This window comes from Heterocephalus glaber, unplaced genomic scaffold, assembly GCF_053883595.1.
Source record: "Heterocephalus glaber isolate CG9 unplaced genomic scaffold, H.glaber_assembly_v1.0 deba00001564, whole genome shotgun sequence".
Taxonomy (NCBI): Eukaryota; Metazoa; Chordata; class Mammalia; order Rodentia; family Bathyergidae; genus Heterocephalus; species Heterocephalus glaber.
In genome coordinates, this window is record NW_028258351.1 from 22,935,840 (window position 1) to 22,948,616 (window position 12,777).

Here is a 12,777-nt window from a genome sequence, read left to right on the forward strand (position 1 = left end):
TATGTAGATAAACTTCATTTAATCCTTGTGGGAATATAAAATAGTAAAGCCACTCTGGAAAACAGTTTGACATGCAACTACCATACAAGCCAGTACTTGCATCCTAAGGCTTTATACCTGACAAATGAAGATTTATGTTGACACAAAAACTAGCACATAAATGTTTACAGCAGCTATGTTTATAATAGCCCTAAATTTAAAACAACCCAGATGTCCTTCAACAGGTAGATGGTTAAGCAAACTCTCTTACACCCGTACCATGAACATTTATAGAGAACTACAATAAAAAGGGATGAGCTATCGATACATAGATTCAGCACATGAATCTCCAGAGAATTATGCTTAGTGAAAGAAAATCTAATCCCAAAGGTTACATACTGTATGATTCCACTATACAAAATTCTTGAAAAGGCAAAATCATGGAAATTATGCCCAGTTTAATGGTTGGCAGGGGCTAAGAAGTGCAGGGCGCAGGAAGGAAGTGGATGTGCTATCAAAAGGCAACAAGAGGATTTCTTGTGGTCATAGGAACATCTATAACTTCACTATGTCAATATGAATATTCTGATTTTGATATGTGCTATTGTTTTTCAAAATGTTACCCTGGGGAAACTGGGTAGGATGGATGCACAGGACCCCTTTGTATTTATTATGGTTGCACGTGAAACTACAACTACCTCAAAATGAACATGTTTTTATATTTTACTTTTTTACTGGTACATGTTTGCAGTACATATCAATTACTTTTATCATGGGGAGCTGGTACAAGTACATCTTGATTTGTCTTTTGTCCCCTACCCTTTCTCTCCCTCCCTGCTCCTTCCAACACTTGGTTTAACATTTTTAAAAACAGAACAATGAAGACAACATTTATTTTGTTTTATCAATCTGTGATTTGGGAAAACTACATGGGAGTCACTTGTCTCTATGCCACTTGTTTCCACTCTGCAGCCAGAAGGCTGGAGCAAGATTCATCTTGCTCACTCACATCTGGCGAGTGGGTGGTGGCTATTGACTGAGCCTTAGCTGAAGCTGCCAGCATTTCCTTGTGGTCCCTTTATGTGGCCCGGCTTCTGTATACAACATGATGGCTAGGATCCAAGGCTGGGTGTGCCAAAAGAGAGAGAGCGGCTGAAAGCTGTCACCTCTTGCAACCTAGCCTCAGAAGTCATGTGCCTTCATTCCTGCTCTATGCCCTTCACTGAGGCAGGCCAAACGGCTCCGTGGCATCAGTATGCTCCACCTAAGAAGGGAATGGTGAGGTTCTGGCACATGTGAAACTAGTGGTAGGGCTGTGGCCATTTCTGGAAAATATATATATGCCACAATTTCTGAAGACTTATCTCTTCCAAAGCCCCATGACTTCCCAGAGAACCAGAGTACTTTATTACATGTCATGGTTCCAGCTGTACAGAAAGACAAAGTCTCTTTACCAAATCTCTCTGCCAAATCTCTGTACTGAATCTCAATTTCCTTAATCTCTCTCTCTCTCCTCTCTCTCTCTCCCTCCCCGTTCCCTCTTTTACAACCCCCCCCCCTCCAAGTTATTTCACTATAGGCTGCAGATCTCTCTAATGAATGAGTCCTCATTTCTGGAGTAGAAGTTCTAATTAGCCCAGGTCAAATAAGGAACACACACCTGGTGGAATTAGCTAGAAAACCTGGAGTTTGGGCTGAATGGGGTACAGGATCATATTACACAGTTATAGTAGGAAGGAAAAGACTAGGAAAAGGCAGAACCATTTTAGGAGAAGGAAGAAGAATCACTTTTATCTATCAGGACAAACCAGAAGGTAACAAGTCATGTAGTAGAATGAATATATCAAGAGACAAGCTTTAAACAACATGATACAGAAATGTTAAATATGAAAGCATAGGCAAAGTTTATCAGGCAAATATAAGCAAAAAGGAAACTAGGATGGCAGTATAAATATCAGATCAAGTGAACTTAAATAAGACAGAGTAAAAAAAAAACAAGACAGAGTGTTATTTAATGTTAATAAAATGTACAATGTACAAAGAAGATGTAAGCATCATGAACCTTTTTTTGTGCTGCATAATGTAGATGTGATAACCATTTCTTTATCAGATTCAAAGAGAAAATGACAGGAACATGAGTATAGTGGGACACCTTAGCATACCTCCTTAAGTCTTTGACAGATTAAGTAGGTAAAGAATGAATTACAGTATAGAGGAACTGAATAATGTATTTCATATGTCTGATTTAATAGATAGATGTCAATTTTGTACTCTATAAAGCAAAAATATACCTGTTCTGTAAAAACTCATGAAACATTTATTAAAATTGATCTTCTATTATCCCACAAAGGAAATCTGTGTAAGTTCAAAAAAAAAAAAAAAAAAAGGAAAATTTGGACAGGCTTGTGCGAAAAAGCTGAAAATTTATGGCAAAAGTTCAAACCAGTAAGCCCAAAAACTTGAAGTTTAACGACATTGTGCTATAAAATTCTTGAGTCAAAGAGGAAATCGACAAGGATGCAATTACAGATCATTTAGGACAGCAAAATCAAAACACCAGATACCAATGCTCATGGGAGAGCACTAGAGACAAATTCATAGCTGAAGACCTTAGCTTTTTCTTCACAGAAAAGAGAGAAAATAAATGGACTAAAGATTAAAGCCAAGAAATTACAAAACAATAACAAACAAACAAGAAACTGAAGAGGCAGGGGTTACCAAATCCAAAAGCATAAAACAATGATTTGAAGATAAAAATACAGAATCAGTATGTATGAGGTATTTCTTTAGAAAAGAATATTAATGTGAATAGTTAATCCAGAAAATATTAACACAGAAAATAAAGAAAAAAAGGGGTATGCCTTCATAGAGAGAGAAAGTTTTGTAGAGCGTGTTAGTTTTAAGTTGTAAAGTTTTAAATGTCAGGTATATATTTTTCCCAAAAAATGAAATTACAGTTAGAAAGGTTGAATAAATCCAGATGCAAGGATCTCATCGCCTAGCATGAGAAGGCGGTACACATAATGGTTAAGAATTTGAGCTCTCTCACCAGCGTGCCAAAGTTTGCTTCTTAGCTTTCCCTGCTAACTGCGTAACATTGAGCAAAATATTCAATCTTGTCAAGCCTCAGTTTCCTTATCTCTAACTTGGTGATGACAACATCTACTTCCCAAAGTTCTTGGACAGTGAATTAAAGAGCATAAGCCAAGCATCTAGCAGTATGCTTACAGTAGAACCCTCCCCCTAAACTTACTAGGCGCTTTATACTGCTACATTGCTTCAAACTTCAAACAATATATATTTTATATGCTATATTGAAAGTTTCAAAGCCTAGAAAAAGATGCAGTGTTATTCATTTGGCTTTAAAAAATCATGATCATAATATAAAAACTTTGCAGTGTTAGCAAAAAAATACAAATTTTCTTTATGAGTATACATGTAATAAATTAAATATGAACAAATACAATCCAGAATTGTAATGAAATAATAAGACACCAGAATCAATTAGGGTATGCCACAGGAATAGATGAATGTATTACTATGAGAAAACATATCACATACTTTGTCATATTACTAGGCAATTGATGACGTGTTGACCTAGAAATGTTTTTAATTATGACCCTAAGGAAATGAGACATGGTCAGAGATTTATGTTCAAGGTTGTTTGGTGTGACATTATTAAACTTTTAATTAATCTAAATAACAAAAATAGGAAAATGCTTAAATATATTATGCTTAAACAAATACAAAATTTTTAAGTGATATGTAGAAATAAAGAACATTCTATAGAGAAACAATTGTGAAATCATGGATGTTTTAGAAATATTTTGAAATGGGAAATCATATTCAAGATATATTGTTCACTAACTATAAAAAAGGTTAAAATAATATATATGTTATGCTTGCAATGGGGAAATAATATATTTTTATCTCTGTATGTATATATAAGTATATGAATGAGCATTTGAATTGTTTCCTTGCCTTTGCTAGTGTAAACATGTTGCAATGAATAGCCTCATATATTTGTCATTTTGCAGAAGTATGAGGATCAAATCATCATCGTGGCTTAATCCATTTTAAGAACTATAATCAATGTGAAAAATGACACATACACAAAATATTGGTGTGTGTGTGTGTATGCATGCATGTATTTGTGGAAGCACACACAGTCATTTATGGAGAAAAGGGAATAAAAGGAAATGGAACAAAATGTCATAGTGGTTATTTTAGGGCAGTTTTAATTTTCATCTTTACATTCAATTAAAAATGTTTCTTAATACCAATGTAGGAGAAAAATCAAATGCTAGGAAAAAGATGTCAATGAGCTTCAAACAAAAGGAAAAGTCTTACACTTATATACAAAATATCTAAATTTAGGACATTTATCTGGTTTGTGACCTCATGTGTTAAAAAAGAAGAGTGCAATTAGGGGAAGTAGGGTTTTATACAATGTCCAATAGGCCAATAATATATATTCATTTCACTCCACTCATTATTCACATGAAGATTGTTGTCAAGATTAGTTTAGAAAATGCATGTGAAAATGGATGGAACCGGAGGACATTATGTTGAGTGACATACATCAGACACAAAAGACATATTTTGCATGTTCACTCCATATGTAGAAGCTAAACACATTGATCCAGGCATATGTGCTAGAGTCAGGGAAGGTTGGGGGACAGTTGGGATTGAGGAAGGTTGATAACAAGTACCAAAATGGTGAGATACAAGGAATAAATTCTGCTGCTCTACAGCACAGTGGGGGACTATACTTCACAATAAACTATTATATATTTTATGAATAATCAAAGAGAGAACCCAAAGTCTTCAAACAGAGTAATGATGAGGAGATGCAAAAGCTAATTACCTAATTTGGTCAGTATACACCATATACGTGTATTGAAATGTCACATTATAACCCAAAATATGTACAATTAAAATCATAAAAATAATTTAAAGGTAAAATGCACATGAAAGAGTTTAGCAAGTGGCATGTATCATAATTGGCTATCAGAAATTATTGTCTGAATCTGAACTATCTATAACCCTTCTCTAGTGTCACCTGGACTCTGAAATGGAAGAGCAGAAGTATTTGTCACTAACTGTCACTCTTCACCATTCAACATGGACTCTCTCATTTCTTGATTCTGTCATATTGCTTAAAAAACAACGAACAAACCAAATAAACACATAAAGAAAAGAATAAATCTGGTTTTCTACTGGCCTCTGGATAACAACCAATAAAAGAAACAACTTCTTTATCTCCCTCCTTGAATTTTCTTTTCTTGTTTAAATCAAGGTCCAGTACCAATTAGATTCAACCTTTGCCACATAGTTTCTTTCCTGGCTATAACTTTATCTGTCTTTGGGAGCATCACTATTTTCATGTGAGAAATTCTGGCCTTCTCCCTAAACCCACACATCCATTGCATAGCATGATTAACTATTTAAAGACTGCAGTATTCATAAAGAAAAGATAACAATGATTCTACTCATTTGGCAAATATTGTCTGGTAGGAAGACAGGAATGATTTGTCTTAGAAATGTCCAGAGTCTAGAGCTAAGAGAAATATTGATTTTGGACAAAAGATATATTATGGACCTGAATATAGGAGGTGACTATAGGAAGAAGATTTGGGGGTTCACTGGATAGGCAGAATGAAGAGGGAAGTGGTCAAGATGACTGAAGTGTAACATTCCAAGCCTAAGTAACATTAATACTGTGGACAGGCACATAAATATTGGAGAGTAACATGAAAAACTCACTTTGGAACTTAATGGTTTAGGGTAGGACAGAAATTTCAAGGAGATGTCCATATAAAACCTAACCCTATGCATCAGATTGACCTCAGGCTAGAGGTATAGATATGAGAATTATCAATTTGGGTAAGTAGGCAGAAGCCATGGAATATACCTGAAATCATACAAAGATACTGGAGCCTAATGGAGCCCCTATACCTGGAAGAAAAGGGATATAATAAAGGAGATAGATAATGAGTATCTGGAGAGTATAATGCTAAGAATAAAAAAGACAGTTTCAATATTAAGATGTGCACAAAAGGGGATAGATATCCTAGACCCACAAAGATGACAGAGCTTAATCTATAGTTGAGTAAATTAAAGCAAAGACCTCATGTCTCTTCTTCCCCTTACTTGGGTTGAAATTTGATATGTGAACCATGAAGAAACAAGAAAATAGTGTTGAGCTGAAGCGATAATACAATGTTCCAATATTAGAATGTACTTTAATAGTAAGTCTTCTAAAATCTTTTAGAAGCCCTTGGGATATTCTGAACTCTACCCTCTGGAAACTAGGTATTAATTTTGTGGATCAATCAGTCTAAGTGGGCTTTTGCATTATTAATAAAGGAAATGTTTTTGAACTATTGGGCTATATCATTTTGTCTAGAATCCAGGACTTCTCATCTTGGACAGTGGTTGGTTCACAGGCCAACTTGCTACATCTCAGGATGCACCAATACCTTAAGTCAGGGCATGCTTTTCCTGGTTAGCTGTGTCCTAATACTCTCCCTTCTGCCCGAAAAGGAATCTGGTATTGCCCCTCCCCTGACCTCTACCCTATTCAAGTGTGCTTGTCAAGTGTTCCCTGGTCTCCATCCTTTTCCTCTTCAGCCCGTCCCTGCCCCAACAAAGTTTTCTTCAGCTGGTCATCCAGGCCCAGAGATGTGTGGGTCACTATGGTGACAGAGGAAGCCCAGCTACAGGAGGAGAGAGACAGAAATAGCAGAGGAAGTTTCTTTGAACCTAGTACACTATCTCCTGCCTTTCTTAGAAGGACTTCCTTGAGTCATAGAAACATATAAGATGTAAAAAGAGTTGCTGTGGAATGCCTGAACTCTTCTTTAAAAATTTCTTTTCTGTGACTTTCAGGTGATCGTCAGTATAATCATCCGATTTTAAGCAGTGCTACCCAGACCCCTACACATGGTGAGAGATGATTCAGAGCACTCTGCATTCCATTCTCATTGCACATTGCTCCATTCTAACCACAGATGCCCACCAGAGCATCAGACACATGGTCACTGACTTGCTGAAAATGAGGAGATGGAAGAGCCATGTGTTTACCCTTCTCCAGGGCCACCAATCGTCACCCCTTCCTTTTAGATCACTGCCCCATTGGCGTTTTTGTCCCTTGACAGCAGAGGGATTTTTGCCACAAAAAGGAAGAAGCTCAACGCTTTCTTAACCCATTAATGTTTGCAATGTATATCATTCCTTGCGGGCATAGATTCTGTATGTCTAAAGCAAGGAGAATAAAAAAGCTTCTTATGGTATCATTTACAAATGACATGAGACTTGGTTAAGCCACCTTAATATGATGCAAACTAATTACAATCGGATAAAATTCAAAACTCATTTGGGCTTTAACTTCTTGGCAGGAGAAAAGGGTGAAAGTTGTGGGGCAGAGGAATGTGAACATAGTGCCAAAGGGTTTCAAAACCATATTTCCCTCTTAGACTTTCATGTGCTCCCAACAGATCAAACCTTAACCTTTGGAACCACAGAGGAAAACTATTTGGGGTGCCTTTTCCAAACAGTAAAATGTAAGACAGCCATGTAAATTGTGAACTCTCAGCCACTCTTGCCTCTTTTCTATGAAGGAGTAAAAACATTCTTGAACTTTTCATGGGAGAGAAACTTAAAGATAAGTTCAACAACCCGCCTGGAAGAGAGAACTACCACTCATAAGGCAGATTATGCTGTAGTTCAGCACTGTGTTTGAGGAGCATTTTAATTAGGACAAGAGGAGAGGTACATTTTGATGTGCTCCTCCAGAGCTGTGTTCCTAGTGGAAAGCAGCAGTAAATGAGATGTTTCAGGCTATAGGACCTGAGAAAAATTAGAACTGAGAGAAATTGGAGAGATCACTTAAAAGAAGTTGACACCAGTGGTAAAGTTGACAGTGGGAAGAGAAAGGAAGACTGAGATATGAAACATTTTGAAGAAAGAATTGGAAAAGCTTGGTCACTAACTGAATATGGCTGATGAGAGCCAATGATGAGTACAAAGATTAGCCAAGACTGATTAGAAGAATGGGAGTGGGGCTTTTCACACCATCTAAACAATTAGGAAATCAATCAGTATGCACAGAGGATGAAGTTGTTGATGGGAGTTTAGATATGGACATCTAGCTAGAATTGATATGATTATAGGATATGCAAGAAGAAAAGGCAGGAATACAGAGTGGGGAGAGGTTAGAACTGAAGACGTAAGTTAAGCTTTGAAGATAGTAACAGAAGTCTTGGGAGTGGAGACAATCTGTGCAAGAATCCTGAAAGAGAAAAGCAGAAGGCAGAGACAGGGAGCCTGGGGGATGCCCACGGTGATGAAGCACCAGGAAGAAGAGCCAGAAAAGGAGCAAGGAGAGTTCCCACTTGCTCAGTAGCATTCTGGAAAGAGCAACCACTGAACTGGCTTTCCTCAGAAGGCACCAGCACAAGTACAAACTCCTGAATACAAAAGGAAGAACTACGTTTTCCTCTTTCTCTTCCTGTCTTCTGTGGTACATGGAGCTGAGGGTAGATGAACTTCAATGCCTGCACTTGAGCAGCTCACAGTGTATTAGGAGCAGTTTCTCTGCATTCATTTCTTGGATATTATCTTTTCCCACAAGGAACTGGCAGAGTAACTATTAAGAGAAGAAGAGGCCTGCGTCTACTTGATCAACAAGGAGTATCAATTGAATCCTTATTTGGGCCATGCAATATAAAAGAATCAGAAGAACTGGAGGGCTGTTGGTGTAGGTCAGTGATCGAGTGCTCCTCTGGCATTCTAGAGGCCCTGGGTTTCATCCCAAGGAAAAGGGAGAGGAGGGGGCGAAATGCGGGAGGGAAGCAAAGAGAAGAGGAAGAAAGGGATGAGAGGGAGGAAGGAATGAAAGAGAGAGAAAAGAAAGAGAGTAGGGAAAGGGAGGAAGAGAAGGAGGAAAGAAGGAGAGAAATGAAAAGCAAGCAAGACTGTGATGCCAAGGGTATTACACTCTTTAGAGCTCAACAACACTGACTCAAGTCAAATTACTAGAGATCAGTTAGACACTAAACTGAGTGGAGCTAACCAAAGAATAATGTAAGCTGGATCAGCAGATATTGCACAGCCTGAAAAGATGTCACGTGGCCACAGCCAAGATCCTTGAGTGAAAGGAGAATTTGATAGAAGAAGAGGAAGTCAAGACATTTCAGTAGGAGGAAGAGTTTGAGCTAGGGGTGAATGAGAATCTTGGTGGATGCAGAAGGCAAGAAAGAGCTGTCCTTGGCTCAGTGGTATGTTTCAAAACAAAATAAAAGAGTGATCAGACAGCGGTAACCAGAAATACTGCTTTTGGAAGAGGGTGAACTGAGAAATGCCTTCATTGGAAGTATGATATCAACAGGAAGAGGAAAGTCTGTTTTCTATCATGGCTAGAAATAAAAGAATAAGAGCTAAGATATTGGTGGCTATTAACCAAGTTGAGGGAACAATGCTTCCAGGTCCCTGCCCCCTCCACTTCCTGGCATCTGTCATGATCTGTGCCAGGGAGGATCGTTTTGTACAGCGTGTTCTGATCTCTTGAGGCTGCAGAGCACCCCCACCCCCTCACATATGTACCGAGCTGTTGTGAACACCAGCATATTGGCTGAGATCCCCTGGCTCAATCCCCAGTGCTGGGGGTAACAATGCAGGCAGAAAGGAATAGAGAAGTCAGGAGTTCCCTGTGCCTGGGGTGCCTGTGCGTAAGGCCTAGGAGGGCTTCTCTCTCTCCCATGGTTCACAGAATTGTTGTGTTCCATGACTCAGCACCCTTTGCTTAGCAGTATAAGAAATCATAGTCAGTTTGCAAATCCGTTCCCACATTGTCTTGCACTTCTCAGACTTCTTTGGTCTTGAAGTGTCTCAACCAAAGACGATAGAGATATGATGCAGTTCAAATGTAGACTCCCACCTACCTCATTTCTGGGAATGATACCATAATTTCCCCCAGCACCCACCTGTTGACTTCTTCTTGTGGCTCCTCTCTTCCTGTCTATCAAACAACAAAGCCCACTTCCCTGGGTCTCAATTCCTCTCTGATCCCCATTTTGGCCACCAACCCTCACCCAGCCATGTATCCCCTCTCCTGTGTTATTCCTAATGACCCCACCAAGCCCAGCTCACCCTGCATGGTGCCCCCAGTAATCACTCACTTTATTACCCTTTCACCTTATTTTCCATTCCTTCCTCCATCCTTTTCCCTGGGTCTGGCATTGAATAACATTCCATTCTCTCTTCTGATTTTGAAATTTCAAGGCTGTATTTCTGGGGAAGAGGGGAAAAAATGAAGGATGTGATAAGCATTTTTGTCCACATTCTTTCCTCTACCAGCTTAGAGTTGACTCAGGGGACTTCTGAGAAAGGAATTAAAGTAAGATACAATGGCTCTGTGGCTCACAGGGGATTGTCAGGTGTGGAACATGCAGATTCCCAGGTAGGAGCTGCCTGGGAAGAGGGATAAATTATGGATAGAGTGTTGGTTGGGGTTGGCACATAAAGCAGGGCAGTACAGCTCCTCCCAGGTCAGGTTTGTCTGAACCTGAGATGGGCTTGTCTACAGCTGTTAGGAGATGGATAGCACTTTTGCACAGAAGTAGATGATTTTATCATGTTCCTCAGTTTCATCAGGTTTACAGTTTCATCAGACAAGCCAGTGACATACTTGGAGCAATAATATGCTTCCAAACCTCAGAGTTGAGTCTGCTGTTCATGGACTCATGGAAGGGGATCAGTGACAGCTAAAACAGCACCTGCCTCCAGGCTATTGATAACTGGACTTGAGCATAAGGGAAACTGTGTCAGTGGCACTTCCTGGGTCCTAGCACAGAGGTCCAGCAAAGCAGGATGAGGACTCTAGTTAAGGATGAGTCAGAAAGTACAGAGAGAGGACCCGGACAATCCCGTCTCCAAGCCTTCACTAATGCAACACACCCTTTCCCTTTTTTTTGCAGAGAAGCCTCGGATGAACAACATCCTGACATCGGCCACCGAGCCCTATGACCTCTCCTTCTCCCGCTCTTTCCAGAACTTGGCACACCTGCCCCCATCCTATGAGTCTGCAGTAAAGACCAACCCGAGCAAGTATTCATCTCTGAAGAGGCTAAGTAAGCCAAGTTCCTCCCAGGGTTGAGGTCTGTCTCTGATGTCTCCAAGAAATCTTCCTCTCTGTTTCTCTCTCTTGTCCTGTCCCCAAGAGAACAACTGCTCAATCCCAAGAACAAAGAATGAGTTGTATGTGGGAAGAAGAGTACTATATGCAAGCATCTTACTTTTCTCCTTTGGGGCGTAAGTCCATTCTTGCCATAGACAGAACAGAAGTCATGGATTCTTAGATCTGCATTCCTATAATATATATAATAATATATATAATATATATAATAATATAATAATTCCTATATTCCTATAGAAAGCCCTCCCCAGTCTTGCACAACTTGCCCATCAGCCTTCTGCAAACCATGGGCTCTCATTCCTCTCTGTCCCATTTTGGAATAGTGGTTACCAATGTCCAGAGCTTATTGTGAGACCCCTCCAGAGACCCATAATCAGCTCCCTCTCTAACTCAGCCAACACCATCTTGAGAACCTGAGACTCCCATCTCTCCACATTTACTGTATTTCATCAGTTAAGTCCAGGGATTCCTGCTCTGGCACTTGAATTCTGGGGAGTCTGCATGCCTTGATGGGTTTAAGACACTAAAATGTTAAGAAAATACATTGAGGATAGCTCTTCTTTCTTGGACTTCTGACCCTTGGGCCTTCTCCCTGAATTTCCTGGTGAGTCTCTTTTGATGACCACTAACTCTAGTCCCAAGCCGTACTCCAATGGAGATCAGCCCAAGTGCACCTCATCCATCCCCCTGGTGGAACACTGAGTTTTTATGGCAGAAAGTGGGCATATCTGATGATCTAAGAAATCTGATCGATGCCCCAAGATGAGGAAATGTGGCTCAGTACCCAGAATATACCCATCAGTGGTCCCTCTGTGATAACTGAGAAGGAAACAATGTTTTGGGGCTTGGCACAAATCTTGAGAACTGTCTGAAAGAAACCTCACTGCTGAAATTTGGGACAGTGCAGGTTTGTGTGTCCTGGGTCAGTTCAGAAGGCAGTGTGAGTTTGAGGGGGCCTACTGGATGGAGAGGAGAACGGAGCAAGATTCACATGTAGGATTGCTCCACCCTTCTATGTTGTGAGCACAGGTGCAGTATGTGTAGGCTAATTAGGCGACTGTATGGGTGCTGGGTGCCACGCATTAGCTTCCTGTGCACTGGCGGCTACTTCAGAGGTGTTACTATGTTCCTAAGTTACCAGGCAAGATTTCTCACAAATGCCTCTTAGCTAGAACATTTTGCTTTATTCCAACAGGAGGCTGGTTCTGCGGCACAGCTTCTGTAAAGAGAGGCTCTAGACCAAAACTCCAACTGTTCCTTGGGCGTTCTGCCCCTACTGAAGGGGGCCTTAGATGTCAGGAGTAGGAGGAGCCCAAGGAGTTGGGCTTGCCATTGTCTCTGCCCTGAGCTCTCTGTTTATTTTGAAGAGGTCCCTTAACCTCTTGCTACTCAAAGTGGTCCTTGGACCGGGAGCAGCACCTGGGACTGTGTTAGAGATTTAGTCCCTTGGAGACACGTGAGGCTCTGGATCAGAATCTGCAATTCACTAGCTCCCAGGGACTAGTTTGCACCTTCAGTGGAGAAGCACCACCCTCACCTGAGCCTCAAAGTCCTATTCCATACACTAAAAGGCTTTAACCGTGTCGTCCTTGAGGATTTTT

General features: G+C 40.1%; 1 protein-coding gene and 1 long non-coding RNA gene across 5 annotated transcripts in view; one reads left to right on the forward strand and one right to left on the reverse strand.

The window, feature by feature from the left end:
* Positions 1 to 12,777, forward strand: part of Shisa6 (shisa family member 6) — a 304,683-nt gene that overhangs the window by 285,265 nt on the left and 6,641 nt on the right. For both annotated transcript variants that reach the window (XM_004857548.4, XM_004857546.4), the window contains 2 exons: positions 6,871 to 6,927; positions 10,959 to 11,111. In XM_004857548.4, coding sequence (XP_004857605.1) covers positions 6,871 to 6,927; positions 10,959 to 11,111 — 210 coding nt within the window. The remainder of the gene's footprint in view (positions 1 to 6,870; positions 6,928 to 10,958; positions 11,112 to 12,777) is intronic.
* Positions 1 to 12,777, reverse strand: part of LOC110344375 (uncharacterized) — a 77,818-nt gene that overhangs the window by 34,392 nt on the left and 30,649 nt on the right. For all 3 annotated transcript variants that reach the window (XR_015443306.1, XR_015443307.1, XR_015443308.1), the window contains exons 2-3: positions 11,277 to 11,349; positions 10,161 to 10,272 (exon numbers count right to left, since the gene is read on the reverse strand). This is a non-coding gene — a long non-coding RNA (uncharacterized LOC110344375). The remainder of the gene's footprint in view (positions 1 to 10,160; positions 10,273 to 11,276; positions 11,350 to 12,777) is intronic.